This window comes from Aotus nancymaae, unplaced genomic scaffold, assembly GCF_030222135.1.
Source record: "Aotus nancymaae isolate 86718 unplaced genomic scaffold, 86718_ANA_hifiasm-v0.15.2.pri h1tg000058l, whole genome shotgun sequence".
NCBI lineage: Eukaryota > Metazoa > Chordata > Mammalia > Primates > Aotidae > Aotus > Aotus nancymaae.
Window position 1 is genome coordinate 51,389,660 of NW_026988472.1, and position 24,826 is coordinate 51,414,485.

The window sequence follows — 24,826 nt, forward strand, 5'->3', positions numbered from 1 at the left end:
TGTGTAGGAGAGAGAGAGAAAGAGAGAGAGAGACAGAGAGAGAGAGAGAGAGAGACAGAGACAGAGACAGAAAGACAGAGAGAGAGAATGAATGCACTAGGTAGTGCTCGGCCAAGGTTTTTCCTGCCACCGGCTTGGTTAAGGGCACAGCTCTGACCATCAGTAGTTTAGGTTCAATCCTGACCTCTGCAATTTCCTACCTATGTGATGCTGGGCATAGCTGCTTTCACCTCTCTGTATCCCAGTCTGCTCCTCTGTTAAATGTTCATAATAATCGTTCTTGCCTGGTAGCATTGCTTTGAAGATTAAAAGTTGGTTCCTATATGTGATGCTCTCAGAACAAGGCTGGGTCTATAGTATAGACTATACACGAGTTAGCTGTGAACAGAAAGCTGCAGCCAATCTACGCAAGAAACACAGCAGTTTCCATCTGTCCTTCAATCTGTTGCTACTGTAATGCATGTTGTAAGACATTTTTTTCTGCAGTATATGGAAAACTATTAATATATCTACATGGCTTCAACACATTGGCTCTTAATGTATCACTCAGATTTACACTTCCCTTGATGAATGATGTTCAACTGGTAGTTTTGGCGAGATTTATTTTGGGTGCTTGGAAGATGGCATGTAGATATCATAGAAGGCATACACAGATATTTTGGGTTTTCAGTCTTGGCAGCATGTACCTCTGTTGCCATCTTGAAGTTTTTCAAGAACCATTTCACATATTGTTCCCTTTTTCCACTGTGAGGAACCCCCACACCAAGAATCCTAGGTCTGCCCCCTCAGTAAGCTTACGGAAAAGTTGATGTCATCTACTGAACTGATGTCTGAAAACCCATCCCATTGTGCCCTCCTGACTCCTGTGATCCACCTAAAAAATTGTTTCATACATTCCCCTAGTCTCATCCAGACACCCCACACTAATGCCTCAAATCTTTTCATGGACCCAAAGATTTTACAATGTGTTTACAACTGAGCCACCATAGATCACATGTCTTCTAACTTAATACATGTATGCTCTCCAAAAGCATCTTGGCCCCAAGCTCTGTTTCTGACCCTAGAGGTTTACTGCTATCTGTTTACCATAGCCCAAACTCCCTAACTATTCAGCCCTTGGCTGATATATAATCGATGACAGTAGATAAGTTCTGCCTGCTTCCTGCAGCTGGCAGCACCAGAGCTCATGATAGACAACAGTGAGAAGGATGAGGAAGCAGCTCTGGCGGCTGGGTGCACGTGCTTCACAGCCAGGCAATTTGAGAGCAACACGACCTTTCCCAAATGATGCCTGAGTAATTGAGGACAAAATACTCCCTTCCACGAAGGCTTGGGTTTTGCATATTAAGGGACAGGAATATATAACCTGGAACAAAGTGGGTGCAGGATGTACGAGACTCTTCCTCCACTTTCCCTTCCTTGCCTTGATACTGATATTTTAGCTGTCCTTCAAAGCCCTGCTATGCTCTCCTCCATGAACCCGTCTGAATTCCCAGCTGGAAGTCACCTGTCTTCCTCTGTTTCTCTCACCAGTTTTCACCACTCAGTCAACCCTTGAGGTCTCCAATTCTCTGGCTGGATTATTTCCTCTCTGAAGGCAGGGACTGTATCTCGCACATCTCCTAAATGTGTAGTGCCTAGTATCTTAGATAGAATAGAGGGCCAATAAAAAATTGCTGAGGCTGGGTGCGGTGGCTCACGCCTGTAATCCCAGCACTTTAGGAGGCCAAGGTGGGTGGATCACCTGAGGTTGGGAGTTCGAGACCAACCTGGCCAACATGGTTAAACCCCATGTCTACTAAAACCACAAAATAATTTGCTGGGCGTGGTGGCGGGTGCCTGTAATTCCAGCTACTCAGGAGGCTGAGGCAGGAGAATCTCTTGAACCCGGGAGGCGGAGGTTGCAGTGAGCCGAGATCACACCATTGCACTCCAGCCTGAGCAACAAGAGCAAAACTCCATCTCAAAAAAAAAAAAAAAGTTGGATAAATTAAAAAATAAAGGAGATGATGGCTGTTAGGAGAAAGGGATGGAAAGGGGGAAGAGCCAGCTGTCATCATGAAATCCAGCATGGGCAGACAAGAAGCCAAAAGCACTCCACAGTCTCCTCGGGACCTACCTGGAGCATCCTGACTGAAATCACACAATGGCTCTGCACCACCTCCAGCTTGAAGGACCAACAGGCTGCTGTGAGGCACCAGAGATTACCACCTGATCATCATGGAAGATAACGGAGTGAGGAAGGCAGAGAGCTTGGAAGTACATTTACTTTGGAATTGCTTGGTGTCAAAAATGGGCAGTCACCAGGAATTGTGCAGAGGGCATAAGTCATTTGCCCTCCAGGAAAGAACATTCATGGAGAGAGATGAGGGCAGTTAAGAGGATGAGAATCAGGGATGGAGCCAGTAGAAGGAGTATGGGACCTGATGATGCCAAGGATATCCACATTTGGGGAATAAGAGGATGTGGATGAATTATAGACTCGGTGCATGGGGACACGGAGATGTCCACATCCACCATAGGTGGAGGATTCATGATTTATAACTGAGTAAAAGAACATACTGTCTTAGGAGAAGATGTTTCAATTAATGGGAGACAGACTCAAAAGCAGTGTTGGTTGCAAATCCCAACTTGGCCATCAACTCTGTGACTGTATGCCAATAATGTGACCTTCTACCTCTGTCTCTCCATCTATAATTGGGAGAAATAACACTGGGAGGAGAGAGAGCTAGCTGTTCCCCCAGCCTTCCATAGCCATTGAGTGTTCCTCTGGGTACATGGACACCCATAACAAAACTCTCCTTTGCAGCCTCCTGTGAAGCTAGGTGTCAACAGGTGACCAACTTCTGGTCTCTAAGAAAAGTCTATCTTCCTTGGGAAATAGTAGCCATGTGCTTTTTCCTTCTCATCTTTCCCATCCATCCCCCCATTGTATGCATTTAAGGTAGACACAACCATCATTCACCATGAAGATGTAGCTGCCACATTCTACAGGAGGTGGAAAAGCTGATTGAAAAATTCTTCACCCCGGAGACTTTATGGACCATTTACCTCTGGACATTACCCATGAGATGCAGATATAAACTCCTCTCTAATATAAACTAATGTTTTTTTATTGTTTTCTGTTACAGCCAAATCTGAAACTAACATAATCATAATGTCTTATAATTCAGGGGATTAAATGAGATATCAAATACAATGTTCTTGACAAAGTGTCCAGCAGACAGTAAATATGCAACAAACATCAGTGTTTACTGTCATCAAGCATGTCTTCAAAAGATATATAATGATCACAAAAAGAGATGACAAATTTCAAGAACATGAGGTTAACAAAGGGAAACATCTATAACCACCTACAAAATACTTTTGTATAGATGAAAGTAAGGAAGACACAAAAAATTGCTAAATATTGCATGTCCTGGTTAGAACTAAAATGTCTACGTAGAAAATATCAGGTGTGACAGCCCATGAAAGCAAATCTGGTAGGGGGTTAGAGACATAGGCAGACATTCCGGGCAAACTGAGAGATGCCCTGTGTTGAAGTCGGGGAAAAGAGATGTGTAAAATACTGCAGAAAATCAGTGAAATGGTAGTACAGAGAATGCAAGGGGAAAAGATCAGAAGTGACCTCTGGCAGAAAGATCAGAAAAAGCTGGTCGCCAAGCTTAGCTGGAAGAGGGCATTTGAGCACTCAGACACAGAGAGTTTTTTGGTGTTTTTTTTTTTTTTTTAATTCAAGAAAGAAAATTCAATTTTGATTTACTTTGGCTCTATAAGGAATTAAGTTTGAGTTATAGCAAATTATCAAAAGTAATGACCAGGACTTTTTCTTCCATGGTATTAGTGTCATCTTAGATCAGACATTCTGTAACTTTGGTTGAAAAGTGAATGTTTATCTCAAATATTGTCTGATACTGTCTATAAGGTAATATGGAGTTTCATAAGAAAATACATGTTTAATAGACTATGTTGGAAAACACAAAATCTATTTATGTGGTGATTTTTTCCACTAAAGGAAATGACCAGGGAAGTTAAGCTGTTACTGATGTGGCTGAATGATAATGATATACAATAAATTTAATTAAAAAAACGTTCAATGAAATCTTTTCTAACCTCATAAGTCACTCCTTCTCCTAGATCTCCAAAGGAAATTCTGTTCATCTCAGGACACCATCATCCTGTGTTTCTACAATTACAAGTACATAAGTTGTACCTTGCTACAGGGCTTCACAGGAACATGAGTGAAACAATGGCTACATGCCTGAACTATTAAAATCTTGTGGCAATGCAGAATTTGAAGTGTTCACAGAGAAAAGAAATTCTAAGACTTAAAAGATATCCTTGAAATGGTTAACATATATGCGCTTTTTCTTAATTGCTACAACAGTTATAGAGTAGGATGAGAATGTGTCCTTTTATAAGGTAAGTTGAAACACGGGATAGTTCTTGGTGAACTTAAATTTGGAAATGGTGTATCACATTAAGTCAGCTTCAGCCCTCAATATTTTATTTCTGACACTTTAAATCCTAATTCTGAGGATCAGATGAGGAAGGGCATCTGACAAGTAGTCACCAAAATTACTAGTGAAGATGAAAGCCAAGCGCTGCCTTTCTGATGCTGTTAACTCATAAGTGGCTGTTATGAGAATCTCTTCTATTAGGTGTGTTTTAGAGGCAAAATTAATTTTTTAATTAAATGAAAATGTTAGATAGTGAGTAATGCAAGCATTTTTCCTTATGTTATCATGGTAAGCTGGTTTTGATTTTAAACCATTCCTGAGCTCTTATTTCGAAAAGAAGGTATCTTTCAGAAAGTTGGAAAGGAACACATTCCTTTGGAATAAATTCTATCACCCTATTCCTGTTTGCTGTAATTTTATTTAATTATTTATTTTTTTATTGATGCATATTCAATGTATGTATTTTCAGGGTACCTGTGATCATTTGAAACACTCCTATAATCAAATCAGGGAAATTGGGATATCCATCACCAGTTAACATTAATTGATTGTACATTTCACAATAGCTAGAAGAGAATCATTCAAAAGTTTTTAGCATTGTCATTTTTAAAATAAAGCTTTTTATATCACAGGGGAAAAATTTCCAACAAACTTGAAAATGGAGCAGGATTTATGAGGCTGTGCTAGTTCAATGTTAGGATGTCTACATCCTTCTCCCAGGGAAAGAATGGTATTGGTGCCCCGTTCCCCTAAGTAATTTTTATAGCTTCATGGATATCCCGTTTCCTGACTAAAGTGTGACATTTCAAATATATGCAACTTTTTTTTCTACATGATGTTAATATTCCATATATGTCTGTGCAAAACACTTTAAGCTGTTGATTATGTACTATATTGCATTGCATTCTAGAATATACCTATAGCTATCCAATGGATTTTGGTATGACCAGCTGGTTTGCAGACTCTCCCATTAATGTGAGCATTTATGTCACAGACTACAGTCATCAGCTTGATCCTGGAGCCACGTATCCACCTACCCTCTAAGATAAATTCCATCCATAAAATCAAGTTGTCATTGTGTTGAATTTTTAATAACATTAATTCATATGTCAAACGGTAAAGCCAAAATTTTTCATACCCATTGAATGGTAAATTTTAACTCAAAATTCCTATTTTAGTGCAAGAAAAGTTATTCATGTTACAATCATGCTTTCATGAGTTCTTGTAAATGTAATAGGAATAATGATATCAGATCATAATTAAATTATGTCATTCAATTTGCTGAGACAACTAAATTATAGCAAAGACATTATATATAAAATTTAAAAGAGATTCATGTTTTAAAAGGGTAGAAATGAAATCCTAGCTCTAAGATTTCTGAAAAATCAGTATTTCATGAGTTTGGAATTATAACATTTAATCCTCCAAATAATCAAGACAAATGGTAACTTCATCTTAAAAACATCTGCAGTCAGTTCTACTGATACCAACAAACTGTTGTTAATCTAGGGCTCTGAGGGAGGGAAGGCAGCCTGGATTCATTGTGTTTGCCAATTGCTATGGTGTAAACACCCATAACACAGCCAAATGAAAACATACAATGGTTTAACAACCAGCTGGCAAGATTCCTGAACTACCAGGAGCTGATTCCAGCATACCACTGCCTGCTAATAAACCCTAATACTACATTTCTTTTCTTTTTTTTTCTAATAAAGTATTCTGAGGTCAGATGACAAACCTCTTATTCCTAAGATTTATGGAATATGTTCCACAGTCTAGTGATTATCGACAAGCTCCTACCAAAGTCTATCTGAGATGACCTATGCAGACTCACTCTACTAGTACTAGCTTAAGCTCTATCTTCCCCAGGTGACAAAAAGCTCCATATGGATGACAGTCGCGTTTTCCTTATGCATCTCTGTATTCTCAGCACACTGCACAGCTAGCAGTGCCGCCTGCTCTAAGATGTAAGCTACTCTTCAGCACAGAACTTTGTCTGTTTTGCTCACTGACAGATGCCAGCACTAACACGATATTTTCCACACAGTAGGTGCTCAATACATATTTCTAGAAAAAATGAATAGATAGAATACAAAATGACTAAACATGAAGCCATGCATGAAAGCCAAGACAGTGAATATGGTTACTGAGTTTCAGATAGTGTCTGAAAAATAAATCATAAATGATTCATAAACATCATGTTTTCCTGAGGTCCTTTATCTCGATGAATCATTCTAGCCTTGAGATACTGCGATTTTTCCTTTTTTTGTTGCCGGTTCAAGGCAGAATAGTTGAAGGAGTTGCATTGAGAGAAAATGTTACTTGTGTCCAAGAAGCAAATTTTATCCTGGGGCCAGTTGCATATCAGAAACTGGGTCTTGTTTTTCTCACTCCTATTTTCTGTCTCTTCCTGTCCCTTTTCTCTTTACTCCTCCACATAATGTGTTCCTCCAGCCTCTGATCCAATATGTTCCTTCTGGCTTCTCTAACTGGGGATTTGGCTCTATTAAAATACAATTTTGCAAGGTTCAGGACATGATACAGACTTATTCGAACACGCAGTAATCACGGCAACTTTGTTCTTCACATTCCTTGCTGGCTCCATATAAAAAGAAATTAAGAGTCCTTGAGTTCTTATTTATTACAAAGCTCAGAATCGGTGCTATAAACTGATCTAAAAAAGCAGCAGTATTCTTATGGAAACTAGGAATTGTGGCTACATGGATGAGATATGTGAATAAAATGCTTCCAGATGTAAAATCACAAGCCCATGTTTCTGTTGTTTTTTATCTTCTAGAACATATCATGAGGAAACTGCCCAAATTTAAAGGAGAAACTGAAGCATAAACCTGGTGTGATTTCTGTGGCTAACAGAAGGGTTGTAATTTCATGGAAAAGTTGAAAAAATAAAAGATAGGCTGTTCTTTAAGTGATAAGTCTTGGATAAATTGTCCAGGTGAGTGAGGAAGAGACAAAGATTTATTAGAAAATGGAATGGAACCACCCTGAGTTTAAGAAGAAGGTAGCAGCTGGGAGGTCATTACATGCCCCCCTTCATCGGGGGGGGGCAGTCCTAGGTTCTAGAAGCAGAACTCCAAAGCCCCTTAGAGAAAAGGGGAATTTTATTTAACCACCAAAGAAGGAACTGAAAGTCCAACCTCAATACGTACCTCTAGAATATACAATAGCTGTATAAATCACTCACCACTTTCCATTGACTGCCAGGCATCTTAGTGATAGGAATATTACTGTAAATCTAAGTTTCAAAGATAGGAAAGAAAGGTCTGAAATTGATTACACCTAAGATTATAAACCATTTGTTCCTGTATGCTAATTGGAAATTCCACTGTAAAACGAACATGAGATCCTGTTTGATTGCACAATTAAAAAAACACCCAGTTCAGGGAAATGTGATAGCACTGAAGAACATTTTGACTTTGCTTTAAATATCTAAATGTAGCAAACATGCATGATGCACAAAATACAGATATGGTGAGTTATGATCCATCATCTTTAGGCTGGGAAATTAAGTCAGGTAAACACTGAAATTCTATCCATTCATTCTCTAGCTTTTAGTGCCATGCTAGAAGAGTGAGGGGAATGCTTTGAGGACATGCAGAGGAGGTGGCATTTCAGCAGGGTCTGGGGGGCACTGAGGAGTACCCTCCAAGAAGGGATGAGGCAAGACATCCTTCTGGGAGAAGAGCCTGCAAGTGTAAGCACAGCAATGCACAGAACACAGAGGCTGCTGTCCTCAGTATGAGAGGAGTCCCAGGAAGTAAAGCTGGGCAGTTGTGCATGCAATAAAGGATGAGCCACAGCACCCTGTTGAGAACAGGGAGCTTCCTCGGCTTGGAAAGAGAAGCTATGGGTGGTGTTCAGGTGGGTGAATAAATGACACAGTCCCCTGATGTCCTCCTACCTGGACAAGTATGTGACCAGAAGGAGTAGAAAGGAGGAAGAGGACAAAGCAAGGAAAACATGGTCACACATTGAGGCACCTGCTGGCCTGTGTCAAGCAGAGCCACCTTTTTGCCCTTTAGTTTTATCTATTCCCATGGCATAGGTTTCATGGAGCATGAGAAGCGTGGAAAGGTCTGTTACTCACTGTTCTGAGGGTGCCAGCGCACAGCATTTAAGTAGGCGTTGCAGTAATGGAAGAGAAACTCGTGATCTGAGCGTTGGCTTTTCCCTTCAAGCAGAGGCATCAGATCATGTCCATCAATGATCCTGTAGGATAAACAGCCATTCATCAGGTGGTGAATCAGTCCTGTGCTCTTAAATGTCCTTCTGAACCAACAAAAGCATGATGGAGCTCAAGTCGTAATTAATACAAAGGAGACTGATCCTACCTGGGTGCCATGTGCAACACATTGATCCCAGCTCTGTCCGTGCATTATCTTATTACATCTGCAAAGAGCACCATGAGCTGGGAACTACTGTTGGCCCGTTGCACAGATGAGAAAACAGAGGCACCGAAAGGTTAAGTAATTTGCCCAAGGTAATGGGATGAGTAAGAACTGATGGGATTGAAATCCAGGTGATCTGGCATTCATACTCTTATTCTTCCTATTGCTTCTCCAAAACACAATTGCTGTCTATTGCCTTACCAAAGGGAAAGCTTTATTCATGAAATACAGGTCTGCTGAAAAGACAGGCACCTGACAATTTGGTTGTTTTTTAAAAAAGATACCATATTGCATGAGGCAACTTGGATTGGTAGACTGCAATGAATACAAATTTCTCATCAGAATGAATTGATTTGTATATAATAATAATACCATTAAATAACCAGGGAATGAATTATTCCCAAATGAAAATATATCTCCTCTACTAGTGGGTAACTAACTAGGCCAAGAAGGAGAACTTTGCAGATTGCAAACAGTAAGACATATACAATTGGTGATGAGCAAAATAAGATAGCTTATAGTTTAAAGAAAGGAATGAAGTATAAAATTGTGTTTTGCATTAAACATAAATTAACAGCTACTTGAGAAATTGAAGCCATGGATACCATTAGGTCATTGCCATCAAAATGAGGGGCAGAGAATTATTTTGGAAGGGTGAGTGTTTAACTTGAGGATTTTCTCTGATTAAAAACACTACATCCCTGTCATCTCTTGTTACAGGGCATTTAGAAACTGGAGGTTTGACATGGCTGTATAATTTGGGTAAGTGTGCTTAAGAGGTTCTATGTCTCTTGAGCTTTCTCTCATGGTTTATTTTGGTGTCACTAAAAACCCATAATGTAATTATAGCCTTGTTGTTAGCACTTCTCCGGCCTCAACCCTTGTTATTAATCACGCACTCTGCAGAAGTCTGTGGACTGAAAATATTCTATTATCATAAGTTAAAAATAAGAACAAAAGACTGGCTTGGCTCACTTCCCAAACCAATGTTCCCATGAACCATGAGGGGAAGAGAAAAAAATATGGTAGAGAGAGTTCTATTCAGACACAGCGTGTGCCCTGAAATACTGTTTCCATCCTGAAATGGCAGTCATTGTGCTTGGTTCTTTTCAAATTTCTTTCAAGAAAGACTCAGGCCTTTTTGACACCCCAAATAAAGTTGAAAGGAAGGAAGAAGTGAGAGGGGAAGTGGGCAGGCATGAGAATTAGACCAGGAAAAGTCTCCAATGGTGAAAAGTGATCTGAAGGGGAAAGACAAGAGACGGAGGATTTCCATCCTTCTCCAAGTGGGGAGAACGTCTTTCAATGACTCCCCAAAAGCAAGATGGAATCTCCATTTTCTGAGACACAAGCTAGACTTTTACTTTTTGAATCTGCTTTTTTTTTTCATTTTCCAACAAAATTCAAATGTGATATAAGAACATGGGAGATGGAATTGCTGTCTTAAGATCAGTATGTTTCAAAAAAATTTTTTTCAACGTCTTGCTCTGACATTCAGGCTGGAGTATGGTGGTGCAACCCTAGCTCACTGCAGCCTCAACCTCCTGGGCTCAAGAGATCCTCCTGCCTCATCCTCCCAAATACGTGGGACTACAGGTACATGTCACCATGCCCAGCTACTTTTCTTTTTCTTTTTTTTGTAGAGATGAGGTCTTGCTATGTTGCCCAGACTGGTCTTGAACTTCTGGCATCAAGTTATCCTCTGGTCTTGGCCAAGATCAGTATTTGATAACTGAAACCAATCATGGTTACAAGAAAGGAGGATTTAACTAAAACAAAATAAGACTCCAAGTTTCATAATTACATTTTCTTACTTAGAAATGAAATATCTGAGTTTATTAAAGGAGGGGCACAAAGTTTATTCTGCAAACTTCTTTTTCTTCCAATGTGGAGACAGACTATTTTTTTTTTTTTTAATATCCTACACCTAACGTGGTCCTTCCTAGAGGCAGGCGATAAATCACACTGCTATGAAAAGCCACCATTTAACAGTGCTGCAGAAATATGGTCTGTCAAAGGAAGACTCATTTCTGCCCTGAAAAATGGAAAGTGACCCTGTTGAGGTAAACTTTTAAGTGGTGTCTAAGCTATCAAAATATTTGGGATTGTTTTAAACCACTTGTGGGATTCACAGTTAACCATGGCAATAACCCAGAGAACAGCACATTTCCATTAATGCTGCTAGTACAAAAATGCTTTTAGAATGTTGTGTTCTGGGGGAGATGGGCCGATCCACTTTCAAAGTGACCCAAAGCATTGCTGTTTTCTCTGGAAACAGTCTAACAGGCTTTTTCTTGCAAACTAATTCAAGTTTTTATAGCATGTTTGCATAACAGCCAATGCTTAAAAAACAAAAAACAACATCAAAAAAACTGGATGCAGTTTCTGTCCTAGTGTACTCATGGCTCTTAGTGCAAAAGGGGATGTTTGGGAGTGTTTTAAATTTGGAAGGTGAAACTATTCTCCTTGGGTTCCTGACTGACAATGACGGTAGCACTATTAACAGGTTGTTTCAAGGCATCCTCATGTCAAAATTTAAGGTCAAATTAAATACTATAGAGACAATTTTTACATAATTCTGGAAACCTTCCTTGAACCCTATTGATGTCATTCCTCCAAGAGCGTGCTGTGCTCTCTCTCAGCTCTGAGTCTTTCAACATCTTCGTCCCTCCATGTGGACTGTCCTTTCCATCTGCCCTTTGCCTGGCCAACTCTAGAAGGACTGAAGGATCCTAAGAAAAAGGTTTGGGATGATACAGAAGCGAAGGTCTTGGAGACTAATAGAGAAGTTCATTTGGGGCACAATGTTGGCAAGCAGCTTATTTGATATACAAATGACAATGATTTCAATGTAGACAGTCATAGTTAAGGAAACATTTTTATGAGAAAGTACATATATCTATAATAAACTAAAGAGAATCTTAAGTATCCAGAAAGTTATTTTCACAATTAAGGAAAACATGTTGCCATTTGTAAACATTAAATCCTCTGCCATCGTCGAACAGAAAGTAAGATCTGTATAAGTGGTTGCACGCACAAACTTGGGATTGTTCCAATGAAGAGAGTCACCTTTAATTCTGCAAAACCGATGTGACCCAGATATAGCTCACTGACTTTTTCATCTGTACTACTCTATTGAACAGGTCTTCTCACTACCTATAAGTCAGCAAAAGTTACTGGGAGAAGTCAGCTAAATCCGTTCCTTGTCTCCATTAGACAAAAGTGTGTTGAACACTAAAAAGCATTAATTTATTTTTGTAAGTTAAAACAAATGAAGTCAATTTTTATTTTAATTACAGAGCAGAAGATCTAAATACTTCACCTGTAAAATTTGATTCTTGAGGTTGCCAGCACTCTGTTTCCTTGCATCCCAGCTGAAGGGTCTATGGTTAAAATGTTGATGTTTTCCAAAAGGTGTAACCAAATATGGTTTGTTACTATTCTTTATTACTGATGATAATACCATGTTAGGAAGAGGCATGGTCATACTTACACTATGGCAATATTATATCTGCTTGCAAAGATGAGACCCACAGAAAGAATTTTCACATTAATGAATTAAAACATTTAGGTATTAGATTCCTCTTTTTTGTAAGCCCTTGTTGCCTGCCTTTTGTAACACAAAAGGTTGTCCTCCATTTATTTCCAAAATCAGCTTATTTTGGAGACCTGAGGGGGGGCGGAAATAATTTTTCTGAATATGCCCAGGGTGATGGACACTGAAATTACTTCTGATAAGTCATGCCACTGAATGAAAATGAATCACTGAAGTGTGTATGAAGGAAAAATTCACTGCCAGAGAGAAATCTCATGTAAGCATCCCATATGGTTGAATTGAAGAACTATTCTCACTGCAGTGTTAAGATGCTGCAAAGCAAAAAATAAAAAATAAAAAAATAAGAATAAAAATTATTTCCTGTGTTCCTCTGGACTACCTTTCTTTTTGTTTAAGTAAAAACCCTGGATCCAAGGGCTTCTGCTCTCCCAGCATTTTTTGATTGGCCAGGAAGGGCTCCCACTAGATCCAAAATGTTTCTTGAGAATTACAGGACAGTGCTTGAAGAATGGGGGTCTGCTGAACAGAAATTCTCTGCTTCAAACAAAATGCAGAAAGAAGCAAAGGCACTTTGTTAAGTCCTCATCAAACAGCCTTTCCAACCCTCTGAATGAGTTTCTTATCCTGAGAAATGCAAATTTAATTAGCTCTAGCAAGAAGCTGAGAAAGCTTATTTGCACCTCTCTGAGCAGGAAAGAGTTAAGGTTGTTTTTTAAAGGACAGACATCTGTGTATCATATTTATTGATGGATATAGATGTGATGGTATTGTCTAGATGCTTTTATTGAAAAGTTTGGATGGGATTTTCCATTATAACAACATTTTCCATAAAAGAGCAATAATAAGTTTCAGGGTAGGATTTCTCAACGTCAGCACTACTGACATAACGGGTAAGATAATTCATTGTAGTAGGGGTCTGTGCTGTGCGTTGCAGGACGTTTAGTGGCACATCTGAGCCAGTAGCACCCTGAGCCAAGACAATAAAAAAATGTCTCCAGGCATTGATAAGTGACCTGTGGGGGAAAACACTACTTTACATATTCAAATTCTTCTAGACAAATACATAAGAATATTACTAGACCTGGTTGGCAATATGCTTTAAATAAACTACTGTGTGATAATGTTATTCCCACAAGGCACTTGGAAGCACATTTCTGTTTTCTAATCTGTGCTGTCTCTAGGATGATGAAGGCATTTTACAGCTTGACTAGTACCAGAAGCTTGGACCTCAACACAGAAGCAATATCTGTGGTTTAAAACCAGGTCAACAGGCCAGGCTGAGAGTTGTGGCTCATGCCTGTAATCTCAGCACTCTAGGAAGTCAAGGTGGGTGGATCTCCTGAGGTCAGGAGTTTGAGACAAGCCTGGCCAACATAGTGAAATCCTGTCTCTACTAAAAACGCAAAAAAATTAGTCAGGCATGGTGGCACATGCCTATAGTCCCAGCTACTTGGGAGCCAGAGGCAGGAGAATCACTTAAGCCATGGAGGTGGAGGCAGAGGTTGCAGTGAGCAGAGATTGCACCACTGCACTCCAGCCTAGGCAAACAAGCGAGACTCTGTCTCAAAAAAAAATAATAATAAATAAAAAAATAAAGCAGGTCAACAAGCACCTTCAAGGTCCATGAAAGGAATCAGAAACACAGGGGAATCTTCAATATTGACAGTTGGTTCTACTGATGACACAAACCCACACACAAAATACTTGGGTCTGCTAAAAGGGAGGCTATTTCCTTCTTCATTGAGCACATATAAGAAACACAGATTGGTCTCCATCAGTCTCAGACTGGAGTGGCTAGAAGGCAGAAGCAGTAAGATTTCCCTTTAGGAATCTTCCTTTTTACCTCTGAACTTTTTCCTTACCTTGCTTTTCCCCTACTGGATAGAAAACCATTCCAAGATATTATGAAAGTGAAGAGTGGTGATGGTTTTAATATTATGGGTCATGAGAGAGAAATGTAATAAACAAGATTGCCTGAACACTCCGTTCTAGCTACTTGAGGAAGTATTAAGCTTTATTCCAAAGGTAAGAATTGCAACCAATGAGGAAGTGAAATAGAAAATGGGATTTTTGGCTTTATATAGGAAAAATCTTTCTGTGAGTTACTGCTGCCATGTCTCCCATCACTAGAGTGGAAAAGAAAGAATAGTTCGACTGGAGTAGAGGATCTTAAAATTCCCCTTTGCCCTCAGATTCTATGATTTTATGACCATGGACGAATATTAAATATGGAAGAGGAAAGAATTGTACACCTGACTACTACCTCAATATGGCAGGTAAAGCAAAAAATAGCAAATATTCATGCCTTCTTTGTACTGCACATTATAAGCAAGGAGGTCTTTAATCTTCCTATTGATCCTGTAAAGTCAGTGCTATTATTGAACTCATTTTCCAGAGAAGGAGTGAAGGCCCAAGAAAGTTAAACGCTTACCCTGCAGTGATGACAAAAACATGAACTTGGCTGGGCTTGGTGGCTCAAGCCTGTAATCCTAGCACTTTGGGAGACCGAGGCAGGAGGAATTGCTTGAGCTTGAGAGTTCAAGACCAGCCTGGGCAACATGGCAAAACCCCATCCCTACCAAAAATACAAAAAATTAGTTGGGCATGGTGGTGCATGCCTGTGGTCTCAACTACTTGGGAGGCTGGGGTGGGAAGATCACTTGAGCTTGGTAGTAGCAGGTTGCAGTGAGCCGAGATCGCACCACTGCACTGCAGCCTGGGTGACAGAGTGAGATCCCTTTCTCAAAAATAAATAAATAAATAAATAAATTCAACCAGTGCCGATTTAGAATCTCCACTCTTAGCCATAGCACCTGCTAGTCTCAAAGAGTGATCCAGAGACTCTCAGGGATCTCTGGGATCCTTTCAGGAGGTCTGCGAGGCCGTGTTATCTTTTACAACAAGAGGAAGGCACTCTTGGTCTTTCTCACTATCCCTCTTTCAGGAGTGTACAGTGGACATTCCTAGTGGTCACAGGATGAATGATGACATCATCAATGTATTAGCCAATGGAATGTGAGCTTGGGGCGCTTTGGTGTTTTAAAAAAAATTTATTTTTTATTACTAATATAATAATTATAGCTTGACATAACCTACTTAAGTAAAAGACCGTTGGGGTCCTCAATCATGAAAGAATGAAAAGGGGTTTTGAGACCTCAAAGTTTGAGAACAGCTGAACTGTCAATGCTGTGCTTCTCACTGGTGTGTGTCTGTGTGTGTGCTGAGGAAGGGTGTATACCTAAAGCAGAGTTGAAACCTATAACCCAACAAGCCTGAATACAGTGGGAGGGGAAGAAACCTATCTTTGAACTTGCTTTGACAGTGTGGTTGTTTTTGTCTTTCCTTTCCTCTTTCCTCTTCCTTCTCATTGCAGCTGAATTTAAACAAGATTTGCAGCTGCCTGTGTGACATTAGCCTGGCCTGCCACCAAACTAATGAAAACAATTAATCAGTGTGCTTCACTTAAAACTCTTCAGATTGGTAATAACACTTAGGAAGAAACCACTGCCAATGTCATATGAAGTCGTATTTAAATTTAAGAGAAAGACATTTCATTTAGAACTTCTCAGTGAAGACATGCTGGGAAATGGGACCTTAGCTGGGGAATCGGCTGCATTTCTCACTGTTACAGCAAAAAGCTGCTGAGTGTGGACAAAGGAAAAGGTGTGGGATCCCAACGTGGGAGGTCAAAGAGGCTGTGGCCCAGCTGCACAATGGCAAGCAATGGTGGGATGAACAGATGAGAATAACAGCGTCAGCACAATGCCGAAGGATGAAGGCTGAATTAAACACCAGCCATCCACATTCCTGGTCACTAAAAACGTTCAGTGCCTCTGAGTTTATTTCCTTTGGGATAAAGAGATTGGCAGACGGGTTTTTACACTGCAGAACCCACCAGTAAGGCCCCTGACTGGACAGAGATAACAAGTCCAGCTGGAGGTAGCATGACACTCCAAACCGAAGGCCTCAGCAGTGGCCTTAGAAGCAGAAGTTTTTCTCTGACATTCTCCTGTCTTCCTGTCTCTCAGTCCCATTTCGCTCCAAAGAGCCAGAGAAACCAGAATCCTTCTTCCCTAATGCAGGTCATAGGAACCAAAACCACTGATACCCAAAGTCAGCATCAAACCTAAAAATATCACTCCAACTTTTCCCCTGCCTTTCTGTGTAAAAACTGTGCTACATAAATAAATCCTCTGACCTTCCTTGTTTTACTGTAGGTCCTAAGACCCCCATTCCAGAGAGGGCCCTCGCCCATGCCCAGAAGGAAGGAGCAGTGCTCAGAGAGGCCAAGAAGAATCTAGATAGACAGGCCTGGCTGGGTTTCCCTACTCAGTCCATTAGCATGAGGTGAGATCTTTCCCTCCAATCCTACTTGTACATGTTGCCCGTACTTTGTTGAACCACAGCATAAAAATGAACAATCTCCCCTGTATCTTTGGCTTTTTCTTCAGAAGCCTCCTGTGTATATACATTAAGTAAATTTATATGCCTTTTATCCTATTAATTGGCCTGCCTCATACCGATGATTTTCAGGAAAACTCTAGGGGGCCAAAGGCCTTGGTCCCCAAATCATTATGCAGGCAAACCGGAGCATATTGGGCTGTGAAATCAGAGGTCAACAATACCAACCACCCTGGCATCAGAGTACCTGTCCTCAGGCAAGGGTGCTCCAGCCAGCTTGGCTACTGTAGGAAATATGTCCATGTTGCTAGTGGGCTCATCAATCTTCTGGCCAGCCTGTATCACCCCGGGCCAACGAAGGATTCCTGGAATCCGGATACCTCCTTCCCAGTTATTTGCTTTTCCTCCTAAAAGACCAAAAAAGAGGCAACAGGGAGATTGCAGTGCTTTCAATGCTTACTTCAATGGACTCTTTCATGCTCAACGTAGAAGAACCAAGTGCTCTAATTATATATATACCATCCATGAGTATTCTAAAAGCAATATAGTATATGTTGTATATGTTGTGTCAGAAAAAGGAATATATATGATACACCATATGTGAGATGGTCAGCACTGTGCAGCACCTTGAACAAAAACTGTCATCAGACAGACTCAACGCAACAAAGATTTGAGTCACCAAAGATTCAAATCAATGACTGGAGTCAAGGAATTCAAGTTCCATTTCTACTTGATACCAGCTGTGGTAGGCAAAATAATGGTGCCCCCAAGTGTCTGTATCCAAATTCCTGGAGCCTAGAGTCTGGGGAAATGGGTATTTTGCCTCATACGGCAACATGTGACTAAGGATTTTGAGATGAAGAGATTACCCTGCATTGTCTGAGTGGATTCAATGTAATCATAGGGTTGTAAAGCAAAAGTAAAATTCTAAGCCCCTCAACTAACTGAATGGACCCCTCCTCTCAGCCAAGGGCATTCCAAAGGCTTAACCTGAAACACTAGTTCAGGCCATGATGGAAAGAGGGCATTGGACATGCCTCATTTTACCCTCCTTCCTTTGGAATTCAGGTACAACTGACAAGCATTAACATTAAAACAGACCTTTTAAGACTGGCAAAAGAGACTCTTTGTAGCAATAAGATACCAACACGACAGACAGCAGGCCCTAATAGAGATTGAAGTAGTTTACCCCAAAATATATTTCTTTGACATATTTCAAAATAGCCCCACAAAGCTGTCTCTTATGGGGAAAGTCTACATTGTGTAGACAATCTCCTTCTCTTTTGGGGTCTTTTCCCCGATCCAGGTGAGAACTGACCAAGAGTCTGGTATCTTTCAAAGTCTGATAAGAAACATGCACAATCGATTCTCTCTGAAGCCTGCTATCTGGAAGCTTCATCTGCATAATAAGAACCTTGGCCTCCACAACCCCGTTATTTTTGCCCAGACACTCCCTTCTATTGACTGCAGGTCTTTAGATCAACTCTTTCAACCAACTGCCAATCAGAAATTCTTTGGGTCCACTTATTACCTGAAGCCTCCTCACCCCCTAGTCCTTGACTTTGACTCACGCTACCTTTCCAGACTGAACAATGTACATCTTACATGTATCGACTGATGCCTTCTGTCTCCCTAAAATGTAGACACCAAGCTGTAGCCAGAGCAACTTGGGTACATGTTCTTAGGATCTCCTGGGGCTGTGTCAACTTGGCTCTGAATAAATCTCTTCAAACATTTTACAGAGTCTGACTCTTTTCGTCGACAGTGTCCTTTCAAGGGAAAGGGCCAGTTGGAGAAGTACGGGTTGGGGGTGTAATCACAGAGAGAAGCTGGAAGATGCTATGCTGCTGACTTTGAAGACAGAGAAGGGCACCCCAAGCCCAGAAATGTAGGCAGGCTTTAGAAGTTGGATAAGGCATGGAATCAGATTCTCCCCTAGAGCCTTCAGCAAGGAACACAGCCCTGCCAACACCTTGACAACCCATTTAATTAACGGTTATTCCCAAAGGAAAATAAATCATTCTACCAAAAAGATACCTGTACTTGTATGTTCATTACCACACCATTTACAACAGCAGACATGGAATTAATCCAGGTGCCCATTGACAGGGATTGGATAAAGAAAATGTGGTACATATACATCATGGAATACTACACAGCCACAAAAAAGAACAAAATATTGTCCTTTGTAGCAACATGGTACAGCTAGAGGCCATTATCCTAAGGAACAAAATCAAACACTGCATGTTCTTAGTTATAAGTGGGAGCTAAACATTAGGTACTCATAAACATAAAGATGGCAACAACAGACACTAGGAACTACTAGAGGGGAGAGACGGAGGGGGCCGAGGAATAAAAAACTATCAGGTACTATGTTCATTACTTGGATGACAGGATCATTAGAACTCCAAACCTCAGCATCATGCAATATACCCATGTAACACACTTGCATACATATCCTCTGAATCTAAAATTTAAAAAAAAATGTTGCTTTAAGCCACTAAATTTGTGGTCAATGGTTACAACAGACATAGGAAACAGATACACCAGCCCTGTGCCCTGGAGAAAATAGCTTCAGCTTTCTGTGTCTCATATTCCCACATGTTTTCACGTGAGTGTTACATGGACTGATTATCCCAACTGCCAAGCTCAGTGCCTACAAGACAGGAAGGGCACAAAAATGGCTATTATCATTGTTGTTATTATTTTATTACCAGGTTGGCTCTTACCAGGATAGTTGAGGGAACAGGCTTTGTGCCTATGAGGCAATTAGCATATAATTAAATATGGCATTGAAAGGGTACTTACTGGCAGAGGCAGGAAGGGTGAGTTCAGAGTGGATCAGAATGTCAGCAGATAATCTCAGAAGATGGTCACTGATGGAAGCAAAATATTTCACCCCAAAATACTCTTATTTGATATATTTTGAGATGGATGTTCAGAGGGTTGCAAACAGAAGCAGCCCTGCAAAGCTGTCTTTTCTGGGGGAGATTTCCATCTGTAGAGAAAATCTGGCTGGGCGTGGTGGCTCATGCCTGTAATCACAGCACTTTAGGAGGCCGAGACAGGTGGATCACTTGATGTCAGGAGTTCAAGACCAGCCTGGCCAACATGGTGAAACCCTGTCTCTACTAAAACAAAAATTAGCCGTGCGTGGTGGTGCACGCCTGTAATCCCAGGTACTTGGGAGGATGAAGCACGAGAATTGCTTGAACCCGGGAGGCGGAGGTTGCAGTGAGCCAAGATCTCACCACTGTGCTCCAACCTGGATAACAGAGTGAGCAGCTGTCTCAGAAAAAAAAAAAAGGGAGAGAGAGAGAAAATCTGCATTGAGGCAGCCAGGCCTTCTCTGGAGGCCTCCCTTGTCTGATCTAGGAAAGATGAACTGAGAGACTGACATCTTTAAAGGTCTGAAAGAAATATTCACTATGTCTTCTCTCTGTGGACAGGGTCTCATCAGCATAACAAGACCACCTTTGCTAGCCAGGCCTCCTCTTCTCCCCTCCTAACCTGTGTGGCTACAAGCCAAGGCCCCATTCTTTCTGTAACCTCAAGATGGTGTAAAAGCATCAACCATCCGGCCATTTCTTTGAGATCTATTTTATAAGGCTCCATGCATGTTAATAAATTTGTGTGCCTTTTCTCAGTTGCCTTTGTCAGCTGATTTTTAGCAAACCTTCAGAGGTCAAAAGGGCAGTTTTCCTCTGGCCCCTATATTACCAATACCTCCCACTTGAGGGCTGGAGACCAAGCACTCCAGTATAGGGCTCAGACAGGCCAGGGCTGAAGTCTCTCTGGCTGGGCAGGTGACCCATGGCTGGGGGAATAAACACTGCTTCCCCACCCTTTATGACAAACAGAGCATAGAGCTAAGTGGCACTGAAGCAGCCATCAGGAAGTTAGGCTGGGGACAAGGGAGTGGAGTTAAAGTTCAGCTACTCTAAGAAAGAGGCTGTTTTCAACAATTGGTGTGAAACATTAGACAATTAGGTGAGAATGAAGCCAATGAAAAAATGTGCATTCTTCACAGGAATATCATGTGTGAGTCACACTGGAAATAAATGCCACTTAAATTTAGGAAGCAAATTACTAGAGACAGAGTTTTCAGGGATCCTGAAGCAAATCTCCATTGTTAAAAACTCAACTCACTCTCTTTTTTTTTTCAACCTTTACAGGAATATCTCCTTTTAGTGCACTCTGCTCTAGTGTGTTTTTCAGATGTTACATTATTTATTTACGTATGTATTTATGTATTTATTTTTAAACTTTTATTTTTGGTTCAGGGGTACAGGTGCAGGTTTGTTATATAGGTAAACCGCACGTCTGGGGAGTTTGGTGTGCAGATTATTTCATCAGCCAGGTAATCAGCATAGTACCTGATGATGCGTGGTTTTTCAATCCTCTCCCTCCTTCCACCCTCCAGTCTCAAGCAGGTCCCAGTGTCTATTGTTCCCATCTTTGTGTCCATGTGTACTCAATATTTAGTTCCTTCTTATAAGTGAGAACATACAGTATTTGGTTTTTGGTTCCTGCTAATTCTCTTAGGATAAAGGCCTCCAGCTCCATCTATGTTGCTACAAAGGAATGGATCTCATTCTCTTCATGGATGCATAGTATTCCATGGTGTGTATGCAGCACATTATTTTAACCCAGCCCACTGTTGATGGGTATTTTGGTTGACTCCATGTCTTTGCTATTGTGAATAGTTAAAAGCTCATTTCTTACAGCTGAAGACTGTAGACTGGATTCCTCTCCTCAGCAGGCTCTGACCTTTGCAGATGTTCTATATGCACAGGCGCTTAAGGGAGATTCCTAGGGAAGTTCACATCATACTTTGTAGTTTTTGTGATGGCCTCCTAAGAAAGTTAAAACTCTTCCCCTTATTTTATCTTTTCAACATCACCTGAAGGTAATTCTCTGACAGATACTGTGATTCCTGCTTCACAGAGATCACAGTCAAGAAATGGGAAGTGTAACTACTTTGCTGTAGTTCATTCAAGCAGTTGAAAGCAGAGCTTTGGGAGGAATCTCAATGTGTGAATTACAGTCTGGTTTTCTTTCTGCTCCATCAAACTCATAGAATTTTCACCTGCTTATCCTGCTACTCGCTCAAACTCACATCATTTTCACTTTAAATTTAACAACAACAAAATAAGTGATTGCTATAGAATGAAAAAGGGCTGGTTTCATCAATGGTTTTGATGTACACATATTGGTCCCTTGGTTTAAATAAAACAGAATAAATAAACGGGACCAAAAACCAAACTATTCAAATCAGGAAAAAGCACCCTCTAAAAGTTAACCTTCTCGATGCAACGTGGCACTGTGTATTGGATTCTGGAACAGAGAGAGGGCATTAATGGGAAAACTGGTAACATGTGAAGGTTAATTTTGACAAATACACCATAATTGTGTAGGGTGGTACGATTGGAGATAGTTGGGTGAAAAATATACCTTTTTACTTCCTTTGTAATTCTCCAGCAATTTAAACTCATTCATAACATTTTTATATATACTATATAAAAGTTATAATTTATATAAATTACATATCATATATATCATATACTATATAATTTTTATACAATTATATATAACAAACCTGCACATATGATTATATGTAACTTATATAATATATACACATAATGTATATATAGTATGTTTGTATATATATATATACACACACATGGAGAGAGAGAGAGAATTGTGAGTATACATATACCAGTTATAGCTTGGGCTCAGAAGAGAAAAATACGTCTAAATGCAGACCTCAGCAGCAGCCTCAGAAGTCAAGTTTCTTTCTGACTTTCTCCTGACTCCTGTCTCTCAGTCCCATTCTCCCCACAGGCTAGCCATAGAAACTAGAATCCCTCTTCTCTAAGGTGGATCATGGAAACCAGAACCCCTTTTCCCAAAAGCCAGCCATAAACCCTAAAAATAATACTCTAATTTCTTCCCCCAACCTTTCTGTGTAGAAACTGGCCATAAAGAAATTCCCTGATCTACCTTGTTTGACTGTAGGACCTAAGACCCCCCCATTCCAGAGAGGGTCCTGCCTCACACCCAGAAGGAAGGACTGCTGCTCAGAGAGGCCAAGAAGATTCTAGACAGACAGGCTTGGCTGGGTTTCCCCACTCAGTACATCAGTATTCAATCAGGCCCTTTTTGTCCAATCCTATTTCTATACAGCTGTTCGTACTTTGTTGTACCTAAGCATAAAAATGGACAGTTTTAGCCGAGCACAGTGGCTCATGCCTGTAATACCAGCATTTTGGGAGGCTGAGGTAGGCGGATCACCTGAGGTCAGGAGTTTGAGACCAGCCTGACCAATATGGTGAAACCCTGTCTCTACTAAAAATACAAAAATTAGGTGGGCATGGTGGCAGGTGCCTGTAATCCCAGCTACTCAGGAGGCTGAGACAGAAGAATCACTTGAACCCAGGAGGTGAAGGTTGCAGTGAGCCAAGATTGTGCCACTGCATTCCAGCCTGGGCAAGACTCTGTCTCAAAAAAAAAAAAAAGAATAGTTTTCCCTGTATCTTTGGGTCCTCATTCTGAAGGCCCCTGTGTATATACATTAAATATATTAGTATGCATTTTCTTCAATTAATCTGCCTTTTGTAAATTGATTTTTAAGCAAAACTTCAGATGGCAAAGAGGAATTTCTCCACTTAGCAACTACCATGTGATAGACAGATAGATAGATAGATAAGGTAGATAATTTAATTTTTTATTATATATATAATTTTCTTAGTTGACTAAGCGATTCTGCATTCTCAAAGTCAAAGTAGGGATAACAACACAAAATCTCTCAGAGGGTTGTATAAACATTGTTTCTTGTAATAATAATAGCTAAATTTAATTGATCACCTATTATGCAATATGGATTGTGACAGGCATCTTATTCACTAAATCCTTATGTTCACACCCATGAAGGCACAACCATTTCTGTCCATTTTATAGTTGCACAATCTGAGGCTGAGAGAATTTTGGTTATATGCTGATAGGTCACTCATTTAGTAAGCAGTGGAGTTACAGATGCAAATCCAGGTTTGTTGACTGACTCCAAAGCCTGTGAATTTAAATAGTTCTCCGATATCACTATCTCTGCAGCAAGAGCACTGGTGCCAAGTTGTCTATGCCCTGCCAGAAGAGATCACACCGTATTTGTAAACCACATTTAGTTTCTACACCCTATTTAGAAACTCAGAAAGATACATCTGAACAGTAGAATTAAAGACTGAGGCACCAAGCAAATATTGTACCTTCCCAGGAGTTGATCTGTGCATCATCTTTAAGGTGAAAGGCAATGTTCTAGGATGGTTTACTTGGGCTCACCAGAAGCCAAGGGATGCACCTGGCTGTCGAGCCATGTGAGAGAGTGGCTGAAAAATATGGCCCTTAAATAGCAGATAGTGGCCGAGTGCAGTGGCTCATGCCTGTAATCCCAGCACTTTGAAAGGTCTAGGCAGGTGGGTGGCTTGAGACCAGGAGCTCGAGACCAGGAGTTCAAGACCAGTCTGGGCAACATGGTGAGATGCCATCTCTACAAAAAAAAAAATAAATAAAGCCAGATGTGGTGGCACACACCTGTAGTCTCAGCTACTGGGAGGCTGAGAGGGGAGGACTGCTTGACCTGGGAGTTTGAGGGTGCAGTGAGCTATGATCATGCCCCTGCACTCCAGCTTGGGTGACAGAGACCTCACGTCTTAAAAAACAGAAAACAAAGCACATAGTTCCACAAAAATCCACAGGCACATCCAAGGTCTGTGTATTTTACAACCCAAAGGCCAGTGATCTATTCCCCTCTGGGGAATTTGCTAATATCCCAGAACTCCAGGTGATGGAAGAGATATCTTATGAGAACATGGCTTGATGTATAACCACTTTGGAAACAAAACAAAATAAAACAAATCTCCTGCAGAGGCCCTAGAAATATCACAGCCTTCCAGAGATTCCAGATCCCCAACGGAGCTCCAAGCCACAAATGGCCACCTGGTGGC

The 24,826-nt window shown here is 40.7% G+C and overlaps 1 protein-coding gene across 7 annotated transcripts in view; it reads right to left on the reverse strand.

The window, feature by feature from the left end:
• Positions 1-24,826, reverse strand: part of STS (steroid sulfatase) — a 527,011-nt gene that overhangs the window by 339,374 nt on the left and 162,811 nt on the right. For all 7 annotated transcript variants that reach the window (XM_064364536.1, XM_064364537.1, XM_064364538.1 and 4 more), the window contains 2 exons: positions 17,074-17,233; positions 8,569-8,690 (listed from right to left, as the gene is read on the reverse strand). In XM_064364536.1, coding sequence (XP_064220606.1) covers positions 8,569-8,690; positions 17,074-17,233 — 282 coding nt within the window. The remainder of the gene's footprint in view (positions 1-8,568; positions 8,691-17,073; positions 17,234-24,826) is intronic.